Below are 26,522 nucleotides of genomic sequence, written 5' to 3'. Positions count from 1 at the left end.
TGAAATGTGATGTACAAACCTGTACTTTACAAGCTAAAAGCCACATGGCTCTTAGCCAAGGCTGTAGCAGACTCATCAATCTCTAGTCAGGCTAGGCGCCACTACAGGGCACACACACGAACCAGGTATGAATAACAGTAGCACATGGAGATCTCAACCATGTCATGACTTCATCTGTCTATTATGCAAGCAGGCTCTGTACAAACAAGAAATGACAGTTCACAGGGGAGACCAAAGTTGTTGAAGGAAAAAAAAGGACCCCGATAGCAGTTATTACGCAACAAAAATTAAAAATCAGCATGGCCCCTTTGAGAAGATGCTTTTTTGCCAGCAGCCATGTTGTTTTTCTACTAGCCACAAGACAAGCCCCTGCGGAATCAGGTAAGCAGGGGGGTAGGTGGGCATCAGGGGAGGGACCTGGAATGGGGCCCAGGGCTGGGCCCAGTTGCTGAGTGTGTTGTAGGGTTGCCATGTGTCTGGTATTTTCACCTTCTGGCGGGGAGGGGAGGGGGGAAAAAAATCAGAAAATATCTGACATTTTAGGTGTCTGGTATTTTCTGAATTTTTTTACTGGACGGGAGGCAAAAATACTGGACTGTCCAGGTCAATACTGGACACCTGTCAATCCTAAAAGAGCTTACAATCTATTCTAAGACAAGACAAGATGTTCCTGATAGAGACACAAACACATGGGCAGGGAAAAAAAGAAGAGAAAAACAAACAAAATATTGTATTATTACAATGGTAGATCACCTGCATAGACAATTTGTATATGTAGTAAGTTAGTGGCATCAACAATCACTTTTCTCTGAGTTGTTGAAGAATACGATTTGTCAAGGGGAGGAGAAAGAGTGGAAGGTGAAAGGGAAGAGCTGTTTTTTAAACCTAGGCAGACTCCCAGAAGACACTATAACTTTGCCCAATGCCACCTCCATGCTGGTGTTTTGCCCCTTAGATCATCTTAGCCTCTAAACTTCTGCCTCAATAGAAAAAAGGCCAAGAATAGAAAATACAATTGAAATCAAAGTAGTACCAAAAAAATCCCTTAATTTAATATTGTGTGTTTTACATAACTAGGAAAATAGGATTTAACCAAAATAATGCAATATCCATATATTAAAATGCAATGTTATATATATCTTTGCCACACAAAGCTAATGCAGAACACATAGATGTGATCTATTCAATACAGTGAAGTCTGAAATTTTTCATATGCAATAAGCCAATTTTTTTTTCAAATTTTCCTATTTTTATACCAAAAGTGTAAACTGACATTTAAGTTACCAAAATGTGTTACATACATACTCAGAGAAATACTTGCCCAACTTCATTCCTTCTACATTTGAGAAATTAGCAAAAAGACAGTTCATAATTTATGTTGAGACAGAATTTAGGAATTTATTTCAAGAATATAAGTTTAATTTTGACCTTAACAAACAAAGGTAATCACGGTGAAGCAACATGAAGGACCAGCAAACTGGTTTGATTATCCATCTGTGAAGAAGAAAGTTATTCATCCATTGAGGAGCTCTCTGAATCTTGCACTAACACATATTCATTATGACTATCTTCTTCATTAAGCAAAGTGGTGTCAAGAGCTTCATTTGGCACTACAGCTTGTAAAGATTCTGCTTCATTTCTGACAGGCAGCTCAGCTTCACTAGGTTTGAGAAGGTCACATTTGCACACTGGGCATGTTCTGTGCTGTAGCAGCCAAGGGTCAATGCACAACCTATGGAAAATATGGCTGCATCTTAAAATGCGTACTACGTCTTTGGGCTTGTATACTTCCAGACACACTACACAGTTCTCTGCATCTGTATCAGCTTCCTTGTCACCCTCTTTTAATATGCGAAGCTCAAGTTGACCAATAGCTTTCTTTACATCTGTTAATTGTCGGTATCTCTCAATCTGAATTCTCGCTAGCCTTAGCCTTCCAGCACAATAAAAGGTAAAATAGGCCACCGTCACCAATGTGCAGAGAAGAAGGGACCCCAAATAATGATTCATCCAGGAACCATAGTGTTTCCCTACTTCTATTGCTATTACTACTTTGATGCCATTCTGTATCAAATGTAGAATGTCCATGCCTTTCAGATTGCCAATCATAACTGCAACAATATCTTCTGAACCCAGGTAAATCATAGGAAATACTCCATTGCCTGTGCCTGGATGGTTATAGATAATCACGCCAATTGCTCCCTTCTTTGCTGCCACATTTATTTTCTTTGTGAAGGTACAGTGTCCCCTCATAATGAGGGCTATCCAGGTCTCAGAGTGCGTAGGCCTGCTGAAGTTTGTTAAGGGACTGCAGGCAATTTGGTATGGTCCAGATGGTGGCACCACCACTCCAGACACAGTCTTCAATGGGGAGTTTTTTCCAAATACTCCATTGTCAGCCAGCTCCCATACAGTCTTGTTCCTTATTTGAAGTGATATGTTCAGATGAGCAATCCAAAAAGCATTGGATTGGGAGACATGCACACTCAGCACCAGAAAAACACCAAGAAACAGCAAACAGGATGATTTGTCCGCATTTCTCCAAGCACTAATCCCAAGCAACTTCATTCCTGTCTTAGCCAATTACATAAACTTTAAAACAAAACAAAACAAAATGATTATATGATTATAGCTAAGAACAGTTAACTAAAGAGATAAAACACTGAAATGCCTGTAAAAAGAGTAAGTTCCACTGGTCTCCTGCATTTTGACAGCCTGGTAGTGTGTTTCTTAAAAACAGAAGAGAAAAGATACAGCTTTAAAAAGTTAAAGCCTAATTTCAAGAGAGTAATAAACAGTTCATTGTTGGATAATGGGATTGTGACATCACCAACTTTTGAGCGAAAGCATTAACAATGACTAGCTCAGTTGCATACCTGTAATTGTACTTGCTACAAACATGAAAATACTAATTTAGTTTTCTCTATATTATGCTATGAAAAACATCTACTTTCACAGCTAGTGTTCTGTGGTGGAGATCTAAACCCTGTGGTGCAGCATGCAAACCAATTTAAGCTGACTTTTACTAGCCTCAAAACAGCCATACTACATGTAAAAAAAATCTTATTTTTGCTAGTTGCAATTGGAATTTTTACCATCTAGATTCATCACATTACAACACAGGACACACTTTTCAATCAACATATTATTACATATGCATATTTTCGATACGCTATTGCCATTTTTAACTGGCAAAATAAAAGAATTCTTACAACCTTGAGCACTGATGTACCAAAAAAAATATTAAAGCTGTTTTAAAGATTGTACTTTTTTCCTTCAAAGTCTTCTATAAACAAGTTTCACAATAAACTACACTCACTGACCAACTTCTAGTGATATTCTTCATCCCCCCCCCACATCAAATATTTGAAAAATATATACCATTTTACCACATTACACACACACACACTGTAATGGTCAGACACTATTTGCCATTTAATCTAAAAAATCCCTGAGACAGAGTGTATTGATGGTCACTCTTTTACAATACTATGATACATTTTGTAAAAAGTATGCCTTGTCAGCTACCACATGAAAACTCAGTTTGCAGATTAGTAATAAAATACATATGGTAACATTGTCTGTAAATTTACCAAAGTCTACTGTATGACATTGTTGAGACACGTGCCAATTTAGAAAAGCAGATGCAAACCAGCTCTCCTTGGAGACAAAAGACAAACTGAAGCCATAGTCATGCATCAACATAATCAAATACACTATTATGTAATTAAGAGGCCATTCTTTGGCAGGAAAAAGGGTGAGAGTAAGAAACCTATGTTTTGGCAAAGAAATAGCTGCATTTTTGTCCCCACAAACTTGTCTCCTCAGCCAGGGATAATTTTCAAATAAATAGTTTACTATGAGAGAGGAACAGACACCCCTCCCCCAACCCCTTACAAATGCTTTTATGCAATTACGTAAGAGCAGCAGTGAAAGTAACTTAAAATTACTGACAGGTACTGTCCTATTGCAATCTGGGTCCCTGCCAGTTCTTTAAATAGCTTCCACTGGTTTTTGCTGCAACTCAGCCAGTTCTTGCTGGAGCTGCACACTTGGGTTCACCTGCTTACTTTCACCTCTGCTTAAGAGGCCCACAGGAGCTTCTCTAACATCCTCTAATATCAGAAATTTGCTTTCTTGGCAAGCTGATATCTAGTGCTAGTATTCTGACAAGGCCTACTTTTGTTCTTACCATTAGCAATGGCTAGAATTACTGCATACTCTATAGTTGTAGTTCACTGACTAGATTCTAGCAATGAAATAGAAGTATATTTCCCTAGTTGGAGGTGGGTATCAACTTAATCCAGTAATAGGAGCAAGGTAAACTCTTCTTGAAATGATATAGATCTATATTTAATGCCATGGATTTTTTCAGCTTCTAGTTGAGATTAAAAAAATTTCTGTGATCCAAATAAAAAGTATTTGGAACAGGCTCACAGGTGTTCTTTTGTTGTTATATATACACTGATACTATTGACTGACAGGTAATTTCTTTTGCTGTTTTTTATATATAAATACACAAACACAAACACACACACAAACACACACACACACGACTTGAATTCTGTAATTTCCACTAAAATTCACTTGATGAGGTGGATATTACCCATGAAAGCTCATGAGCTAATAAAGTTGTTAGTCTCGAAGGTGCCACCACTGCTCGTTGTTTCAACTAAGAGTTTTCTCTTGGGCTTGTGTGCTTCTCAGCATACAAACACAGCTCTCCCCCTCTGAATCAATGTCCATGTTTTCCATTTTAAAATCTGTGCAGCTGAAGATGTCCCTTAGCTATGTGACTGAAACTATGAAAAAGTACCCTATTTCATCTTTGTTTCCCACCGTAGTAGCCTGGATATACTTTATTTGCAAGTGTAACTTTTTTCCTTTCAGAGTGCCAATCATGATAGCAACAATATCTTCTACACTCTGAGGCATACTAAATACTCTGATGCTTACATGTGAATAATTGTAGGCAGCACCATTCTCCCCAGCCATCATTAATTTAAAAGAAACTCCCCACACTAGGAAGGCAAACTGGGAGCCAAAATGTACTAGTTTTCTAAAGTCTTTGCAGAAGCTGCACACATCTCGACTTTTTTTCCCCCATTTTGGTGATAAGCAGCATTTCGGGATTTTTTTTTCCAAATAAGAGGCCTCTGTAAACAAAGCCTGTTGTAAAACTTTGACAGTCCAATTCCCCTCCAAAAGTGTTATGTTCATGAAGACAACAGAAGTTCTAGTGGCTTGAGGCCCAAGCCAGCTAAACAGCAGGAAAAATAATTTAATGCCAGCCAGAATAATGCAATTACTCTTCCTGAAATACCACTCACAAGCAGCTTTCTTCCTTCTTCTACCAAGTAACTACAAAGCTAAGAAAATAAACAAATAAAAATCAGTCTTGCATAGCTGGGAGAAAATAGCTGATAAAAATAAAGGAAAGAGGCTGCTAGAAGCTAGTGGGAACAATGTCTCTACATTCAGGTATTTTGTGAGGTTTCAGGTCTTAAAGAGAAAAAGAAGAATCAAGAAAAACTGAGATCAGAATAATTAAAAAAATCTGGAAATATTAATGTTTGAAAGTAGGATTGTAACATAGGCTACACTGCCAAAAAGTGGGCTATTTCACTGCATAGTGCCATCCTACTGGCTAATACAGTATATAAATATTTCATTAACACACTAAATTGGGGGGGAAAACCTAAGGCCCAGGGGCCAGATGCAGCCCCAAGCTTGCCTGGAACTGGCCTCTGAGTCTCAGGCTCTCCCTCCAGCATTGGGAGTATGCACTGACATTCCAGGGCCTCCTCCCCGCACAGGACTGAAGCATAGATAATCTACCAGCCTGGGCCCTCCAGGCTCTGGTGTGCAAGGGAAATGTGAGGTGTATCTTTCTCCTTCTCAGTCAGGGGCCGCATCACTGAGGGCTTTTTTGTTTATGTGCAGCCCCCAACTGATTCTTCTGTGGATCAGCAGCCCCCAACCCCTGCAAAAAATGAACTCTGATTTGATAGTTACTTCACACACACACACACACACACACACACACACACACACACACACACACACACACACACACACACACACACACACACACACACACACACACACACACACACACACCCAATTTAACTGTGAAAAGAAAGGTTACTTACAAATAAATTGAAGATTATTAGATTGTCAGGCTCAACAGGTAGTGATCAACAGCTCGATGTCTGGTTGGCAGTTGGTTTCAAGTGGAATGCCCCAAGGAACAGTTCTAAGGCCGGTTTTTTTCAACATCTTTATTAATGAACTGGATGAGGGGATAGATTGCACCCTCACACTAAGCTAGGAGGAGAAGTAGATATGTTGGAGGGCAGGGATAGAGTCCAGAGTCATCTAGACAAATTGGAGGATTGGGCCAAAAGAAATCTGATGAGGTTCAACAAGGACAAGTTCAGAGTCCTGTACTTGGGATGGAAGAGTCCCAAGTATTGTTGCAGGCTAGGGACTGACTGGCTAAGTAGCAGTTCAGCCAAAAAGGGCCTGGGGATTAAATCAGAGGAGTAGATGGATAAGAGTCAACTGTGTGCCCTTGAAGCCAAGAAGGCTAATAGCATATTAGCATTTCCAGCAGACTGGAGAAGTGATTATTCTCCTTTATTCGGCTCTGGTGAGGCCACATCTGGAATCTTGCATCCAGTTCTGCCTCTCCCCCCACTATAGGAAGGATATGGATATGAACACATGACCTATGAGGAGAGGCTGAGGGATTTGGGCTTATTTAGTCTGCAGAAGTGAAGAATGAGGGGGATCTGATAGCAGCCTTCAACTTCCTGAAGGGAGGTTCTAAAGAGGATGGAGAGAGGCTGTTCTCAGTAGTGACCAATGGCAGAGCAGGGAGCAATGGTGTCAGATTACAGTGAGGGAGGTCTAGGTTGACTAGTAAGAAAAACTATTTCACCAGGAGGGTGGTGAAGCACTGGAATGGGTTACCTAGGAAGGTGGTGGATTCTCCATCCCTAGAGATTTTTAAATTCTGTCTTGACAAAGCCCTGCCTGGGATGATTTAGTTCAGGTTGGTCCTGCTTTGGGTAGGGGGCTGAACACAATGACCTCCTGAGGTCTCTTACAGCCCTAGGATTCTATGAAGCAGCCACATGTTAGTATACATCCATGCTTCTCTATCCAACAATTGCAATTACTATCAGAGTAGTATTATCTATGCAAGTACTTACAAAAATTCAAAGTTGGGGTGAAAGACTTAGCTACATAGAGCAGTGTTGCCAGATTTAGAAGACTTGAACACCAGAAGCATCTAGCCCCATTTGGAGCTCTGAAAAGTAGTGTTTTTCTGTCCCATTTTCATCTTTGCAATTACCCTGGAACTCCCTGAGTGTCAGAGGAAATGTAGATACAGATCTTTTGGTCAAGTCTAGTAAGAAGATGGTTAGGGAACCTAAACTAATACTCTGGAGTAAAACTGTTGAAATGCTTATCACCCTCTAATTAGATCCAATCACATATATTTGGGAGAAGGAACAATTGCTAACATGCTTGGATTAAGTCTTTCACAGAGCACCCCCTTGGCTTTAGAGAGGGGAAGGCCTGGATGCCAGATAAATTGCTTATAAATAACCTTGTTTTTGCTGCTAACCACAAGCTGTGGACTGCCAACTGAACTCTCTGCATTCTTCTAGGGATGTTAGATAGCATGTAATTGAATAGTAATGTAATCACATCAAATTTTAGCTGTTACTGACTATTAGATGGTCCCTCAGAGTTTAAAAAGAGCTTCCCACACAGACAGGCTCTTTCTTGCCTGCTACCCCGCACTCCTGCATCCGATACAGAGACAGCAGTGCGGAGCAGTAGCAGCATCAGGCGGCAGCAATCCCTGTCCACGGGGGGCTCAGACCCCCAGGGACAAGGAGCTTCTGCCACAGAGCAGCCTCTGCCTGCAGTGAAGCCTGGCCTGCCACAGATGCAGCAGCACGGGGAGTGTGTGGGGGGAGGAAGAGCAGGTGGCCCCACGGAGCTGGTGGGAACCGGCTTTTGAGCCAGCTCCTGCCTGCCCCCCCCCCCCCACTGCCTCAGTAGGAGTCAGCAAGAGAGGTGGGCAGGCAGGTCCGCAGTGCCGGCACATGGGCGGAGCCACCTTATGCATTTTGGCTCTCATATGCCCCCCCCCCCCAATTCTGGCAGCAGCTGGGGGGGGGGGCAAGGGGGCAGAACCAGCGCTCATGAGGAGCCTGCTTAAAAACTGGCTTTGATTCAGAATCAGCGGGGGGTTGGAGGAGAGCGAATGTGCATAGTCGACAGGATTAATCAATAAGCTTAGGCTTATCAGGTAATAGTGCAGCTGTCTACCCTGACATCCCCACATTCTTCTCCATGCTTTGAAGACATCCAGCATCAAGGTATGAAGTGGGGGCACCCTTTGTTGTATGATTTAGACTAATCATTTCTAATTGTTTTTGTACAGCTTCTACATTCTCTCATGGAAGCTACCATACTACACTTCATTTACTCTGCCTCTGGGAGAAGAGAGAAATCCATTACTTAATGCACGAATGCTTAGCAACACTGCAAGAAAAGAAGTCAACAGTAATGTGATTGGGTTCTACCACTGATAAGGTTAGAGGAATGACAAGTGAACATCTTACCTCTGTGGAACCAGGCCTCTATTATTTAGGCAAAAATCGCTCTGCATCAGTCATCAGCTTTGTGATGATCCATCTACTTCTTCTGTGAACCACACTAACCTCTCGAAGCATTCCTGCCAACTTCCTTCCGTTGACCCTGGCACTCCTTTCTGTCATGAGGAGTAAGGGAAGCCAACGGGAGCATTTCTCTTGTCAACTTCCCAGTGTGGGGCCACCACAGAAAATCGATTCAAGGTATGTCAAATCCAACTATGCAATTCACATAGCTGGAGTTGCATATCTTCCATTAACTTTCCCCACTAGTGTCCACCTGGCCTTAGAGAGTTTACAATCTTATGATTGATTTGCCATACCAAATTTAATTGGAAGACTCTGGAATAGATCTCACACAATCAAATCCACTAAACTATGCTGCCTCTGAGTTTTCACTTTAACATATTATCACTTCTGCCATAACTGTTAGGATGAAGGGGAGGAAAAAAAGAGAAAGAGAGAGAAAGGATGAGAACTGGAGTTAAGGGAGCTAAAACAGACAAAAAAGGAGATTTCTGACCAAAGAAGAAAGTTTTTTTATTTTAAGAAAAACAATTGTGCTGTTTTTGATTTGGTGTTCTTCTACCTTTTACCTGCCAATTCCCACTGTGCAACTGTTGGTCTGAGGCACAGTGTTTAGGTGACACACGAGGACCACACTTCCAGCCAAGGAGGGAAATATGTCAATAATTAGGATGAAAGTGGCAGATGGCAGAGAACAAAAGAGCAGTAGAATGGTTGCAGAAAGGGAAAATTGAATAAGGTGATAGAGGAAAAGGGAAGTGCAAACAGGAAAAGACTGATAAAGGAGAAGATAAAACATATAAAACTCAAATATAGGAAGTGTTTTAGCCTCATCTATCTGTACACACCCTTTTTAGATCAAACTACCATTCAAAAAAGGAAAATAGTCTCTATAATGGTAAAATAGTTGAATAATTTAGAGGGGGAAAGAAGAACAATATGAAGATCCTACAAGCTGTAAAAAAAGCAATAAACAGAAAAAGTATTTTTCAATTCACTTCATGCAAGTAGTGCACTGTCCACCATGAAGGAGCAATTTACAAATGTAGATTAAAAAAACTTCACTCAAAAATAAAACAATGTAAAACTTAAGAGTCTACAAGTTCACTCTGTTCTGTGTCTTGTTCAGTCAATTGCTAAGGTCACTTGAAAATTAGAACTTCCTTTTGCAAGCTGTACTCAGCAGTGCCAAGGTATTTGTTTGCCCCTTTATGCTTTTAGGCTCTAAGGTGAGATTAAAACTGTAATTGATCATAACTAATTTTAAATGCCTGATTAAATTATAATTTTTAAAATAATTTTACAGCCTTACTTCCTACTCCTAGTGTTCTTTATAGAAAGCATGGATACGGTTATTCCAATAAAAAGCTAATATTCTGAGAAAACTGTATCATAAACAACCCTTTTCTCCCCCAGTTCTAAAAAGTAATCTTCAGGAGACAAAAAGTAACACATTTTCCTTAACTGATTTCTCACAAAGGCGATTACTTCAAAATGATGATAGAAAAGATATAATAAACATAATAGCTTCAATATGCATTCTGAATCTTAAATCCTTCTTCAGATTTAATAATAACCCAGATGCACTTCAGACAGCAATGCTTCAATGGGAAGATTAATGAACATTTGGACTGCAGTTTGCATACTAAAATCTTTAGGGATTAAAGTGCAAACTTTTATAAATTAGACTATTTTTCTGCATTCCAATTACGTGTCAAGGTTCATATAGCTTTAATAGTAATTTTGAGGTTTCTTAGTCAGTTCTCTCCCTTTAGAGCTGTTAAGTTTTTAGAAAATATTAAAAATTTACTGAACTAGCAGTAACTCTTAGACCTTTGAAAATTACTTTTTAATGCATTATTCTAAAACAAATATTTCTGCAACTAATCATTTACTTTGTCTTGCTGTTTTCTCCTGCCATTATATTTTCTCCCATAAATTTCACAGCACCAAGCCATTGACAAATACACAAATGGCATGGATAGTACCTTTACTGCAGACTTGTATATAGCTAAACTATATAATAAACTGCCTTGATCCATCACATCATGGCAGTTTTGAAGCATATCTACCAACAGAACTACTTCTTTGGTCCTTTTATGTTGTATATTAGGGTAGATTTTGAAATAAAAGTATCTGGAAGAGGAAGAATATGAAGGTAAGTAGATCCTGAAGGCAGTGGGGGCAATGCTGCTTTTGCAAAGCATTTGTAGAGAACAGGCCTTCTCCTCTCTCCCTGCCCACACATAACAGATCCAAGCCAACATCCCAGACCTGCTGCCTTTCTTCTACTAGAAAGAAGTGCAAATGCTGATTCCCCATTTCTCTTATCATATAGGCCACTCATCTCATGGGGAACCTGCTGTGTGCTAGGGAAGCAGAGTCTGAAGCAACTGCCAGCAAAGGAAAGGAGGTGGTGAGAGAACTAGATTTTTTTTAAATGTGAAAATCCCATATACCTGTACTGTGGAGATAAGGTTAATGTGGTCAGTTTGGGCTGAAGTTAGGGAACTGTGCACAGGAAGGAACATCTCAGTGAGCCTCTCCACTCCTTCCCCTCATAGTTATGCTTTTGCCTTCCAACCCCTCACTTTCTCCTCTGCTCATTCCTCTGTTATCGCATCCACTAATACCTTCTCTTTCCATCTTTCTACACCAGCTTGCATCTCTTACTTCCAACTCTTTGAGACACCTATTATCTTTATCACATTCACTCAAGTCTTTACTCTCCTTGCTTGCAGTCTTGGGTTCCACTTTGCCTCACAGGATTGCCAAAATCTGGTGCTCATGAACACAAAAAAGGACGTGAACAGAGGACAATATGCTAGCCTTAGTTACAGACTTCCCACCCACCGCAACAACCAAAGTTCTACATAGAACCAAGTAGATATGGAGATAAGGGCTAATTTGAGGCAGTTATTCACAGGAAGCCTCATAATATGTTCCCAACGTACAGCAGACAAGATGATGGGGACTATTCCTTGATGTTCACAGGTGCTCATCTCACCAGCTCACCATGGCCTCAGGTGGCCAGACTGAAGTTTATAAATGCTTACGAAATGTTGCTTTTTGTTTTGTAAAACCAGCAAGGAGACACTATGGATCCTGACAGTATGGACAAAGTCCTTTTTCAGGAAGATATCACCACCTTATTCCTAAGGCTTTCTCCAAATTAAGCTATGCAAAAGCATCTCTTGCATTTGTCATCTACTACTCTCTCTCCTCATATGTTTTATCATATGCCCCGCTCTTTTTCCCAGCAGCAACTGTCATTCTGATGGTCTCCCCTGTGCACCACAGAATTGAATGACTTCATAAGACAGAAAGGGAACATTCATGTAAAACAAAAACGTCACTTGCACAGGAAGCACTAGCATTTTGCACTCTGCCCATTTACTCCTTTGTGCTGATCTTCCTGAAATTAGAGTAACAATGACAGCATCTGTCTCCTACAGTAGCAATCAGAAGATATCTCCAGGGTCTGAAGCAAGGCCTTGACCCACTCACCCAAAGATCAGTGTTTTTGAAGCATTCGTAGATTTGCAGTACAGGAGAAGAAAGAACTTCACACACAACACCGTTTAATGTTCAATTGTACATCAAGTTCCTAGATGCACTGGAAGAAAACTTTACGGGGTGTTCATTATTAAGAATGGAAAGCGATTATTTCAATAGGGTCCCCCTGCTCAGTTTATCCTGCTTCCTAAACAGGATTTTCCTTTTGAGACATTAAGATAGATGAGCAACCCCAGATTTTGCTGTACTTGTTTCTTCCTCTTACTTCCCAGTTTCTCATTTTCTATAGCAGATGTGTAGATGGACAAGAGAATGCTTCCATTGAAATTCCACTATGTTTGGTAGGTGTTACAGAATGACAGTGTGTACATTTCTCTGCCCTTGCACATTTAGCAGATACAGTAAACTTCCGATAATCCGGCACCTTTAGGACCCAGAGGGTGCTGGATTATCAAATATGCCGGACAATTGGAAGGGAGGGCTATGAGGAGTCTGGAGTGGAGTGGGGGGTTTGCGCTCCTCAGCACTGTGGGACCAACCTGGCAGCACCCCAGCTGCTCTGCCCCAGACTTCCCCAAGTCAGCTGCTGCAGAAACTGACTAGCGGCTGACTCGGGGAAGCCAGGGCAGAGCATCTAGGGTGCTCTGCCCCGGGCTTTCCGGAGTCAGCCACTGGTCAGTTTCAGCAGCGGTTGAATTGGGGAAGCCAGGGGGCACAGCAGCTCCAATTGTCCGGCTGCCCGGAGCACTTCCGGGTTCCAGATGGTGCTGGACCATCAGGAGTGCCGGACCACTGGAGTTTTACTGTACAGGCAGTCCCCGGGTTACGTACAAGATAGGGAATATAGGTTTGTTCTAAAGTTGAATTTGTACGCAACTCCGAACTGGCTCCAGATTCAGCCGCTGCTGCTGAAACTGACCAGGGGCTGACTACAGGAAGCCCGAGGCAGAGTTGCTCTGCCCCCAGCTTCCTGGAATCAGCCACTGATCAGTTTCAACAGCGGCTGAATCTGGAGCCTGGGACAGAACATCTGGGGCGCTGCCAGGTAGGTCCCCCCAGGACCAACCCAGCAGCACCCCAGCTGCTCTACCCCAGGTGTCCACAACAAAAGCCTGGTCTGCTGGGGGGAGGGGCGCACTAGCCGCAGCCCCCCCCCCCCCCCAGCAGACCAGGGAGACCTGGAGCAAAGCCGCAGAGGCAGCGGGGTCCCTCGCCTCTGTGGCTTTGCTCCGGGTGTCCCTGGTCCGCTGGGGCGGGGGGGGTCCCCAGCAGACCAGGGACACCCAGAGCAAAGCCGCAGAGTCGGAGGGGTCCCGCGCCTCTGCAGCTTTGCTCCTGCCTCCCTGCTGTGCTTCTCACTCGCATGTGGAGGAGGGAGTATAGGGTCTCATGCCCTAGAAAGGTTTGGGGAAAGAGGAAAAATCTCTGCCCTTCTCCGGCTTTAAATGAAGCTGCAGTGTCACTGCCCTACTGTATATTTAAATATCTTGTCTAGCCTAATTTAGGTGAATTTAGAAATAGACCTTCCACTATTTTTACATGCTGTATGTAGAATACACAGTATGCAGAAAATAGTTACGTTCTTTTTAAATGAAAGGTAAACACAGCAACTACATAGCCATTCTGATTAGTGGTCAAGCAAACAGAAGCAAGATCTTTGTCAAGAGCTGTGAATTGTGCAGTGATATCCAAAAGTGAAGGCAAGTATTACCTTCCTGCTGTCAAAAAACTATTACAACATACCTAGATAGGACTCAACTTTTTCTCATTATCACAAGCTTATTAGTCAATATACTAATGGCTTTAATGTCTTGAGAAGAACTGCACTCATCTCATCCAATTTAATTCCAAAAGGTTTAAATAGCCGGAGTAGTTTAAAATGCTTGTTATTTTTATGATTCCATTCAATTTATAAATTGTAGGTCAGCTAATGTGAGATTTTTCATTTTTTATTACAATTTCTCCATGCTTCATCTACTGTATGTTTTAGAGAGTTTGTCTGTTTGATCAAGAACTCAGTCCTCTCCACCCATGGACACACTGCTGGGTTCCCTCTTCCTGGAAGAGGGCTACTCACCTGCAGCCCTCAGAGCTGGGGTTGGAAGCTGCAGCCTGACACAGCATGCCCACGAGACACAGGTAGATGGAAGCCCCAAATAAGCAGGTTGATAACCTAGCACCTCCCCCCCTACCTCCAGCCTGCTCGCTCTTGGACAGATGAAAAGAGGAGGGCATGGCCTTCTGGCCCTCCCCTGTTCCAGCAACCCCTAGCCTACAGTTATGGTCAAAATTGCCAAGGGTGCTCAGCTCCTCACAGGGATCCTTCCCCCACTCTGTGGCCAGCAAGGGGCCAAGCCTCACTCTTCTCCCTCAGCTGTAGCTACCCCATGACACTGGCAACAGGTGAGCCAACCCTATTTGGAGCCCAGGGCAAAATGGAAACAAGAGTACCTCTGCCCTTCTCCCTCCCCAACACCCCTAAGAGGTGCTGCTCTACCCTGGCTCTAGCTAATGCCACCTGATCTAATCCTGTTGGGTGTTTAGAGAAGTGGGGAGCAATCCTACACTATCCCATTTTTGCACCCCCTCCCATACCCCCAGCTGTCCCTCATGCACTGCCCTAATTATAGGCCTGGAAATTTCAGTAACCCAGTTTATGGAGTCTGGTCCATACTACTGACTAAGGCTAATACTGAAAGTTCCCAGAATGTTCAAAGCTCCCCACCAAGGAGAGATTCAAATGCTGCACAGCTGATTAGCAGAGCACTTACAGCTGCCAGCATGTGTTTCTATTTGTGGTGCACATCCACACATGCCTCAGTGTATTTAACACTTATTCCAAACACAGATGGGAAAAATTAGAAGGAATTAGGGTTACCAGATTATTTCAAAAAAATACCAGACACACTTGATCTCAGATGGAGGAGGGGGGACGGGACCTGCCAGGAGAGGAGCAGGGCTGGCGGGAGTGGCAAGCAGGAAGTAGGGCTGGCCGGGAGGCGATTGGGAGGAGCGGGGCTGGTCAGGGAAAGGGAGTGTGTAGAGGGTGTAGAGCCAGCTGGTGGGGACTGGAGCTGGCCCTGGGTGCACGCAGATCCTGGGGTGCTACCCACCCCGTGCACAGGCGAGTCCAGCCCTGGGGATTCCATCCCTCCCAGGCCCTGTCCCCACCTCCTTCTCCACTGTGTACTTGTGTACTGCCCGACTGGTAGACACACTCACACAGTGTGAGCGTGTCTACCAGCCTGGCAATACGCAACTATGTACTAACATTCATGATAATAATAAAACTTAATTAGAAAATTTATATGTCTAGTACTTTCCCAATTTGTTTCCTGGACAGAAAGCTCAAAACCAGACACCTGGCAACCCTAAAAGGGATACTGGTTCCTACTTGGGCTGCTTCTGCAGCTTCTACTGCTCTCCTGAGTCTTTAGAAAACTGCAGATAGGAATTAACCAATCTGCCATATTAAAATGGTGTAATAAGAGTCACTGCTTCTCATCAAGTACAAGAACAAGGAGGATTATCGCTTCATTACATCCAAAATACAAATGATAGCACGCTGTAACAAAGCAGTATTTATTAATAAAGTCCTAGAACACATGCTACGAGTTAGCAACACAACCACAATTAGAACAAAAAAAGACTCACTCGCTACAGTATGGTAGAGGACATTGCCCCCATTTCAGCTGGAGCTGCCAATATTCTCTTCACTTAATGCATCCAATTGGTTTTGGCAGCTATTCATTCACATGCTGAAAGTGCCACGCTCAATATTTAACCTCCAAGATAGAGTATTTTTGGAACATCTCATTTCGAACCTCTCTACAACCAAATTATATCAAAGTCTTGGAGTTACTGGACACAGAGTAAACTATGTTAATAATTGACAACAATCTTGTATATAGAAAGCAATTCAAGATGTAATCTTTAAAAAAAATCAGTGTTGAAAGAAACATAGGAGAGAGGCTTTTCATAAAAGTAAAGTCAAAGCAGATGAAAGTTTCATTGTCCCAATTTAACTTTTGAGAGTTAAAAACAAGTCACCAAAATAAGATGAAAACCAACTCAGCAACCATGGTCAGATACGACAATCATAAGATGAATCTTAGCAAAAAATGGGGAAAAAGTAGCAGCAGTGAGATAGAATTCTTATCCAAACAAAATTTAGTTTCAGTTTGAATCAAGTTTTTAACTTAAGTATCAGCAATTCTTCCCTTCTCTTTGACCCTAGTAAGAATAAGCTGCTATGTGCATTAGTACCTGGTGTAAATGAAGCAGATGCTGGTGAGTTTATATATTTTTTTTATCAAATACAGCTTTCAAAATATACATAATTTACTTTGCATCGCCTAGTACATGCATGATGCAGACTTCAGTTTTGTAAAATATGACCACTGGTTTTCACCAGGTTAAATTATTTTAATGAAAAATATCATATCTAAGTTTGGTTCATTACAATTCTGTACACATTAAATGATCGTTCCATTAAACTTTATCCACTCCTATTAAAAATGTTTAGCCTCAACTCACCAGCATCCGCTTCATTTACATCATGTTTTAAAGGAAAAAATAGAACCTCAAATTAAATAATCCTATTTAGTACAATAGTTTTATTTAAAATACAATAAACACACAATGTAAACAAGTTTTTCATGTAAGGGGGGGGGGGGGGAGCTAAGCGAACTGCACTTAGATGCTAAGAGAGCTGCATGTGGCTCACAACCCACAGTTTGGCCACCCCAGCACTAGAGGCTCACCCTTTCCCATTGTAATTGGGCACTGTGACAGGACGGCGGGGATCGCGAACCCCAACCCCGCACCGGGGCACCGCGGGGGACAGGCGCCAAGACGCCTGAGGGGCTTTGCCACGCCTGTTCAGCGGCGGCTGCTGGTGTAGGCGGGAGCAGGGCAGCAGGGAGCTCAAGCCCCGACCCCACGCCCCGCACCGGAGGTGCCGTGGGAAACTGCCGCCCGGATGTCCGGGTGGCTCTAACGCGCCGGCCCAGCAGCGGCTGTTGGTGCAGGCGACTCCCCGACGGGCCGCCCACGCACTCATTCACCCTCCCCCCCGCAGGAGGCATGCGCCAGCGTCCCTGAGCAAGTGCGCCGGGTTTAAAAGCCGGGTGGCCGGGGCACCAAAGGGGGCAGAGGGAGCTCCGGCGAGAGGGCAAACAGACAACCCCCGCGGACGGCGGCACGGTGGAAGGACCGACGGTGGACCCAGGACGGGCAACCGAGGGCCCCGCAGCCCAAGTGGGTGAGTCACCCCCGGTGCCCCGCTGAACCAGACTGAGCCATACGGACCCGAAAGGGTCAGAGGAAGCAGCCCAGGACAGGGTCGGAAACCCCGGGGACCGGTGCGTTGCGGCCGTAGCCCCCCCGGTCGGGCAGCATGTCTCGGACGTACTCCCTTAGGGTCCTAGGCTGGGACCTGGAGAGGGGGCGGGCCCAGGTCCCCCTCCACCCCGGTCGGTTACCGGGGGACTATTGAGGAGCGAGACAGTGGAGCAGGACGACCTCCCCTCCCTGCGAGAGGCAGCGGGGGCGTTACAGGCACTGATCAGTTATTTGTCCTGGTAGGGGTATACATAATGCCTGGTCTCCTCAGGTGAGCTGCTTTCTCCACGAGGCATTTCATAAATACTCTTGCTGCTGTGCAAAGTCCAAACAGCACTATCCTATACTACTAATGATTTGGTCCCACTGTGAATCTCAGATTCTTCTTTCCTGTTGGGTGAGTGCACAGCCACATGAAATTGTGCCTTGCAAGTCAAGAGAGTCACAAAACAGTTTTGAATCTGAAGAGATGGAATGATGGAAGCAAGAAATACCAGTCTGAATCTGAGGCAGCATATGTATTTGTTCTATCAAATCAGATCTAGGATAGGATAAAAACCACCTTTCTTCTTTTGGGTAAGGAAATATCAAGAGTGGAAGTCTCTTCCCCTACACTCCTAAGGAACCTCTTCTATGCTCCTCAGTTGAAGCGACGAGGCCATTTTGTGTAACAGGTTTTTGTAAGAAGGGTCCCCAAAGAAATACGGAAAAGGCTGTTGAAATTAAAGAGATAAACATGGGCAGCTGTGTCCATGATGACATGATGTAACCCATATACCTAATGTGGTTCACTGACCCATGCAGTGACACTTAGACCACAGCAACAGATAAGACCAAGAGACCTCTACAGTATGGGCTGAAAGCCAGCTGGCTTTTAGCTCAAAGGGTAGAGGCTCCTATAGTAAGCTCCAGAGATCCCAGGTTCAAATCTGCCTAGTGGCAGTTACAATGACATATACCAACCCAAGGCAGTTCCTAAAATGCTGGCTCCTAATGATTTACAATATAGCTCTGGACCCTTCAGTCAAATCTGCTGTCTTGATGGGGTTGGATAGGTGAGGGAAATGACAGGTATCTCTGAGATTATGGATAAGCCTACTGTTTCTATTGAAGCAGATACCTATAGCACTTCCTGTATTAAGTTGGTTTGCAGATCCCCAGTGATCACAGGTTGAGCCTTGAATCCTTTAAAGAGTGGAATGCTGAGTCAGTATTTTTGCTGAACAGCTTCATTTCTTTGAATGTGTGTATGGTGTTCTGGGCCTCCTTTGGTATTTCAGATGGTAACAGCTAGGAGGCTATTAGCCCTGCAGCCAGGTTAGAGGCAACTCTGGATACCTTCAGGGCTGATCCAGCCATCATTTGATCTTCTCAGAGTGTCTTCAGCTCCTCACTAGAGACTTGTGGTATTTTTTTATATGAAAGGGATTCACCCTCTCACACATCAAGAAATTCAGTTCTGTAAATGTCTGATAATTTCCCCCTGGAGATGCAGCGAGGTGGACAAGTTCACCAAAAATCACAAAAGGCACACCCAAGAACAAAAACCACTTTAGTGTGCAGCCCTCACACTACTATTAAAAAAAAACTGATCTCATAACATGAGACATATGTACACTGGGATCTACACTTACACAACTCCTGATACTTAGTGAGATTAGCAGGCAGAGGACTTCTCTCCTTCTCTGATCATTAAGAGTCCTCATTGGTTTACTACAACTCAACCTCTACAGCACAAATGCCTGGTATGTTCTTTGCTTCCAAAATAATTCTTACACTTTGGTACTGGTTGTCCATTATCAGGCAGGAGGAAAGAGGACTAAGCAATAAAATGAACTGTGTGTCAACCAACTGTGGACACAGCGAGTGCGCACTGGGTCTTGAAACAAAAGTCATGTTAACAGGTTTATTTTCCTTAAGGCCAGAGTCCCAGGAAGGAAGAAGAGAAGACTCATAAAAATCAAGGTGAAGAGAAAGTACATAAACAGGAGAAATGGAGTTACGATTAAGGATGTTAAAATGCAATTATCTGGCTAATCATATAGTGACTATATGATTAGTCGGTAAGTCCTGCTATGCTTGATAAGAGCCTCTGGGCTCTTACTACATTTAAAATGCAGAGGCGTAGCAATTAGCGTGAACCAGGACAGCTAAGTCCTAGCTCACACTGAGTCTAGCGGTCCCTGTTTGCAGTAGCCAGGGCTGGCCATGGACAGGGGCTGTTCAGGCAGCAGCCCCTGTCTGTGGTCATCCCTGGCTGCCATGAACAGGGGATAGTGCTGGAGCAGCCTCTGTTCACAGTGGTCAGGGCTCTGATGCCTGAGCAGCCCCTACTCATGACCAGCCCTGGCTACCACGAACATGGGCTGCATCCCCTACCCTTCCCTGCCCCCCCACCGACAGATGCTGCGGGGGAGTGGGCAGGTGGCACACCAGAGATGGTGCTGGGGTGGGGGGGGAACCAGCTTTTAAGCCAACTCCCCCCAGGCAGCAAGGAGGGGACCAGAGAGAGCACAGGGCAAGCGGGGAGTGCTTGAGTCCCCACTCACCCCATGCAGCCCGCAGCACTTCTGCTTTTGAAATGTACAAGAGCCCTGGAGTAAAGCCTTAATTCGTGGGAGAGAAAGAAAAATATATTAAGAGGTTAAAAAAAGACAACAAAAATAAAAAAACCCTTCAGATTAATGATTTAGAAGGACAGGTTAATTGAAACTTAATTTATTAAGCCTTTTTCATATGGAAAGCAGGCATGTGATAGCCTCATATAAATACTTAAAGGGTAATAAAGTAAGGAAAGGAAATACGCTATTATGCAGAAAAACAATGAACTAAGCAACAAGCTTAAGTTGATAAAGGAAAAGTTAAATTAGGAAATTAGAGAAAACTTTCTGATGGCGAGAGCAATCAAACAAATAGTTTCCTTAATTAAGTAGTTATTGCTAGCCAAATAGATGTGATTTAAGCAATAGTATTTACAAACTTAAACAGCCTGGCTAATTAATTTTCTCTTACTATGTTGTTGTAAGTTATGCCTCAACAAAAATAAAAATAAATGAGCAGGACATCAGGCCTAGTTTTAGTACTTAAGAAGGCTCTTTTCTGCTCAATGAATGTGGTAATAGTTTTTACAAGGAACATGAAAAAGGAACAACCTTCTCTATAGCATTAAAATGGTTATTTCAGAGAATACAAATTTGTGAAGAATCTGATTCCCAGTTTAATCTTTAAAATGGGGTTATGGGAAATGTAGACAAAGTTTGAAAATAATCATAAAGAAATTATTTATATTATTGGTAGGGCTCCTCTACCACAATGAAACAGGTATTCTGATATAGGAATTCTTTGTTTTTATAAGGTTAACAACAGAAAACAAATACAATACGATAGAGAGATCAATGTGAATTTAATACCTCACTTCACATTACCAGCATCTGGATTTCAGCCATAAATGTGTTGACCGTTTAATCCCTCACTGCCACATGCCACCTAACTTGGTTTACCCAAAGATTATCAATTCACCAAAAAAAAAAATCTGTTTTGTCAAAGTTTACTTCAAAGTTTAAAATAGTTTGACAGCTCATATCTCTCTAAGGATGTAAGAGCTAAATCTTTCTATCCAAGTAAGATGCTATCATAGAATATCAATCAAAATATGTAAATGAACAGTATTGTCTCCCCCAAGTAGAAATCTATGACTGAATAAAGTAATACAACTTAAGTACCTGTCCAAAAAATGGACTATTATCCAATATGATACTATAGAAAAAGCACCACCGTTCTTTTATCAAGAAACTCCTTAGCTGTTATTTTATCATTTTGAATAAGTCTAATTAAAAAAAAGGCTAGCATGAAAGCACGATGGCTCCCCTGAGCTATCCAGATGGGTTTCAGAATCCAAAAATCTAGACTGATATAAGTCCACAACATTTAGAGATACTGGTTGCAGACGTACAGTGAACCTGTGGAACTCCTTGCCAGAAGTTGATGTGAAAACCAGGACTCTAATAGAGTTCAAAAAAGAACAAGATAAATTCATGGAATATAGGTCCCATCAATGGCTAGTAATCACGATGGGCAGGAATGGTGTCCCTAGCCTCTCTTAGAAGGTGGGAATGGACAACAGAGGGTGGATCACATGATGATTACCCGTTCTGTTAATTCCCTTAGGGGCACCTGGCATTGGTCACTGTTGGAAGACAAACTACTGAGCTAGATGGACCTTTGGTCTGACCCACTAAATGAATCCAGATCCGAAGAACATAAGAATAGTCACAATTTACAGACACTTGCAGCCAATTCACAAAGGGTGTGTCTAGACTACAGGGTTTTGTCGACAAAAGTGGACTTTTGTTGACAAAACTATACCTGCGTCCACACTACCGCTGAGTTCTGTCGACATAACGTCGACAGAACTCAGCAGGTTTGTCAACACTGGTAAACCTCATTTCACGAGGCATAACGCCTTCTGTCGACAGAGTTCTGTCAATAGAAAGCGTTATTGCATGTAAACTGTCCTTGCGTCTACACTGCCATGTCAACAAAGCAGCTTGCTTTGTTGACAGAACTGAATGTAGTGTAGACGCTCTTTGTCGACAGAAGCTTTGTCGACAGTATCTGTCGACAAAACTTCTGTCGACAAAACCCTGTAGTCTAGACGTACCCAAAATGTCAGTGGCAGTTTTCTCTTGTTCGACTATTCAGAGGTAAGGTACTATTAAGTACGGTGCCACATGCATTCTTCTGATTTGAATAAAAAGCTAGTAAAGTGCCCAAATGTACAGGTAGATTGAAAGCAGAAAGTTAGCATGTAAAAATGCTAGAGTTCTTTGAGATATGTTGTTTTCTCTAGTCCCCCTGCTTCACTGAGAGGGCAAGTAAAGATGAGGCACACACCACATAATTAAGTTTTTTTCTGATCACAGAACCCTTGAGAAGAGGACTCTAAGGTAAAGGAGATGGCAGGGTCACCATGGAATGTGTATAGGGACAACACATCTTGAACTCTGAATATTCCCTGCCTAGCATACTGACCAGAAATCGACAGACAATCTGTGCCGAAACTGAAGATCTTTTCATTCTTTACCTAATGGACACATTCTTTACCCAATGGACACAAACAACTCTTGCAAAGTTTTGAAAGGTTCTGTTCTATTCAGGTGGTAGTCCAAGACTCTCCACATACCCCAAGTATGTATCATTGCCTCAGATTTGTATGTAGAGTGTTTTGGAAAAATATCAGGAAGTGAACTGGTTCAGATAGAAGGAATTCTGTGATTACTTTCAGAAGGAATTTAAACTGTGTTCTCATTTATACCTTAGCAGTATCCAAAGCTGTATGTGATGGGAAGACATTGATGCCTGAATCTCTCCAACTCTTCAGGCTGAAGTTATAGCTGCCAAAAAACATAGAATCATAGAATACTAGGACTGGAAGGGACCTCGAGAGGTCATCGAGTCCAGTCCCCTGCCCTCATGGCAGGACCAAATACTGTCTAGGCCATCCCTGATAGACATTTATCTAACCTACTCTTAAATATCTCCAGAGATGGGGATTCCACAACCTCCCTGGGAAATGTATTCCAGTGTTTGACTACTCTGACAGTTAGGAACTTTTTCCTAATGTCCAACCTAAACCTCCCTTGCTGCAGTTTAAGCCCATTGTTTCTTGTTCTATCCCCAGAGGCTAAGATGAACAAGTTTTCTCCCTCCTCCTTACGACACCCTTTCAGAAACCTGAAAACAGCTATCATGTCCCCCCTCACTCTTCTCTTTTCTAAACTAAACAACCCAATTCTTTCAGCCTTCCTTCATAGGTCATGTTCTCTAGACCTTTAATCATGCTTGTTGCTCTTCTCTGGACCCTCTCCAATTTCTCCACATCTTTCTTGAAATGCGGTGCCCAGAACTGGACACAATACTCCCAACTGAGGCCTAACCAGCGCAGAGTAGAGCGGAAGAATGACTTCTTGTGTCTTGCTCACAACACACCTGTTAATGCATCCCAGAATCATGTTTGCTTTTTTTGCCACAGCATCACACTACTGACTCATATTCAGCTTATGGTCCACTATAACTCCTAGATTCCTTTCTGCCATACGCCTTTCTAGACAATCGCTTCTCATTCTGTAGGTGTGAAACTGATTGTTCCGTTCCAAGTGGAGCACTTTGCATTTGTCTTTATTAAACTTCATCCTGTTTACCTCAGACCATTTCTCCAATTTGTCCAGATCATTTTGAATTATGGCCCTATCCTCCAGATTAGTTGCAACCCCTCCCAGCTTGGTATCATCTGCGAACTTGATAAGCGTACTTTCTATGCCAATATCTAAATTTGTTGATGAAGAGCCTGTCCCAAAACAGACCCCTGCGGAACCCCACTTGTTATACATTTCCAGCAGGATTGTGAACCATTAATAACTACTCTCTGAGTACGGTTATCCAGCCAGTTATGCACCCACCTTATAGTAGCCCCGTCTGAGTTGTATTTGCCTAGTTTATTGATAAGAATATCATGCGAGACCGTATCAAACGCCTTACTAAAGTCTAGATATACTACATCCACTGCTTCTCCCTTATCCACAAGACTCGTTATCTTAGCTTCTTTGATATCAGATTGTTTGACATGATTTGTTCTTTACAAAACCATGCTGGTTGTTCCCTATTATCATGCCACCTTCCAAGTGTTTACAGATGATTTCCTTAATTACTTGCTCCATTATCTTCCCTGGCACAGAAGTTAAACTAATTGGTCTGTAGTTTCCTGGGTTGTTCTTATTTCCCTTTTTATAAATGGGCACTATATTTGCCCTTTTCCAGTCTTCTGGAATCTCTCCTGTCTCCCATGATTTTCCAAAGATGATAACTAGAGGCTCAGATACCTCCTCTATCAACTCCTTGAGTATTCTAGGATGCATTTCATCAGGCCCTGGTGAATTTTATACCTGACTATAGTATGGAGGAGGTGTCCATGGGCTCCACAGGTAACCCCCATGAGAATTTTGAGCTCTAGATTCAAGTTCCCTGGGGGAGTTTGTTTTTTGATGGATGGTAATACTTTGGTTAGGACTTTCAAGAATCTAGTGACCAAAGGTCATGTGATCCTCCACTGGTGGGAGGTGAACCAAGATCACTGCCAAGTGTACTTTAAGAATGTCTCTCAGCTCACAAAGTGGGGGTTCTAGTAAATACAAAGAAATATGCAGGACTGAAGAGTAAGTGAGATTAATTTTCATTGGCACCCATTAGAAAATCTTGTCCATTGTGATCGATAAGTTTGTCTTCTTGTGCCTTTTGTACCTTTTATCACAGCCTCCCTAATTGCAGAAAAGCAGGTCTGTTCTACCATCAACATCCATCCAGTTTCCATGCATTGAGTTGAAGATATGCTGGGTCCTAGTATAGGAGCCATCCTTGGTCCTATGCCAAGAGTTCTGAAATAGGGTTAGAGTCAACAGCTCTCTGAACAAGAACAGTCTTGACCATAACTTCTGCATAAACAAGAAACTAGTGGTCTTTGTGGACAGTATTCACAACGATGCTTGTGAAGAATCTGTCACTGGTTCTGTCTACCAGTTCTCCCTCGGGAAAGAGTCTCCAGGTGCCACTGAAGGCAGCACAGAGTTGCTAGCTCAGTGGAGTTGACATGCTGGAGTGAGAAGGTTAAGCCTGGTTGAGTCTTGTTTGAGTTTGCAGAATGCTTGGGGAATTAATGAGGTCAGAGGGTAAGCATACATCACACTACTGATGTTAATGTTGGTGCCAACTAGGGATGTAAAATCCAATTAAACATTACGTTTAACCAGTTAATTAAATGGTGCAAGCAGGGGAGGGAGGCTGTCCCACCACCACCACTACGGCAGGCTGGAGCTGCCCCCCAACTGCAGATGGGGGCTGCTCTCAACAGACTGGAGCATTCCCACTCACATTGGTTCCTGTGGGGCTGGAGCAACCCCTGCCTATGGCAGACTGCTCCAGACCCTACCGGTTGACCAGTTAAATATTCTACCTCAGTGGCGCTGGCACTAGAGATGTGACAGTACCAATGTCAGTGATATAGTTATGATAGTCCTCAGGGTACCCATGACCGAGTCACCTTGTTATCACCCTATCTTCAGCAAGAAAGAAACTTGCTCCCTGACTCCACCATCCTGCTAGTCACACAAGCATTCTCCTCTGAGCTACGTCTGCCCTTACTTTGCTTTGCAGGTTCATAACGATACCCCGATCCCCAGGTCCCTTTGAAGCTTTCCTCCTGTAGTGCTCAAACGCCTATCCACTGAACACTTACAAACACCAGGTCTGTTATCTTCCAGGAAAAAGCATACACACTGGCTTCTCTGATTCAACTGTGTAATATCACAGTAATGAGAAACACAATTTTCTTACCAAAGACTGAAGATACAGCAAGGATAATGAGACGTGAGAAAGTTATAGTGCAAAAAGTATCATAACATACTTTAAAGATACTAAACTTAATAATTAACTTCATTAGACAGGTTTAATCTGACCTCAAGCCTTTTGCAGCACCTTCAACTAAGACTGGCTGAGATCCTATTTTTATCAATGTAGATCAAAAATCAAAAAGGGGTCATAAAAATGGAAACTAGGTCAAATTACAAAGGATGAATATAAGCAAACAATACAAGTATGCAGGGGCAAGATTAGAAAGATGAAGGCATAAAATGAGCCCACTCTAGCTAGAGACATAAATGGTAACAGATATTCGAAGCAAGACGACAACTAAGAACAGGGTAGGCCCCTTGCTCAGTGAAGCGGGAGAAACAATAACTGGAAACTTGAAAATGGCAGAGGTCTCACATGATCATCTTATTAATAAACTAGGGAAATACAACCTATATGGGGCTACTATATCCATAGCTGGATAACCACTCTGAGTAGTTACAATCATGCTGGAAAGTCATAACGAGTGGGGTTCCACAGAGGATATGTTTTGGGACCAGT

General features: G+C 42.8%; 2 protein-coding genes across 5 annotated transcripts in view; both read right to left on the bottom strand.

Annotated features, from left to right (window-relative positions):
* Window positions 1-26,522, bottom strand: part of CADPS2 (calcium dependent secretion activator 2) — a 506,811-nt gene that overhangs the window by 351,217 nt on the left and 129,072 nt on the right. The window lies entirely within an intron of this gene.
* RNF148 (ring finger protein 148) lies at window positions 1,373-2,773 on the bottom strand. Its single transcript, XM_006122634.4, has one exon. It carries the CDS (start codon window positions 2,566-2,568, stop codon window positions 1,510-1,512), a length of 1,059 nt encoding a protein of 352 aa, XP_006122696.2. The 5' UTR covers window positions 2,569-2,773; the 3' UTR covers window positions 1,373-1,509.

This window comes from Pelodiscus sinensis, chromosome 1 (genome assembly GCF_052426305.1).
Source record: "Pelodiscus sinensis isolate ZL-2025 chromosome 1, ASM5242630v1, whole genome shotgun sequence".
In the NCBI taxonomy this organism is placed as follows: Eukaryota; Metazoa; Chordata; order Testudines; family Trionychidae; genus Pelodiscus; species Pelodiscus sinensis.
This window is presented reverse-complemented; position numbering and strand designations above follow the sequence as displayed.

Bases quoted from the DNA above. Each gene is read 5' to 3' on its own strand.
- RNF148 (XM_006122634.4), bottom strand. From the start codon at position 2,568: ATGAAGTTGCTTGGGATTAGTGCTTGGAGAAATGCGGACAAATCATCC.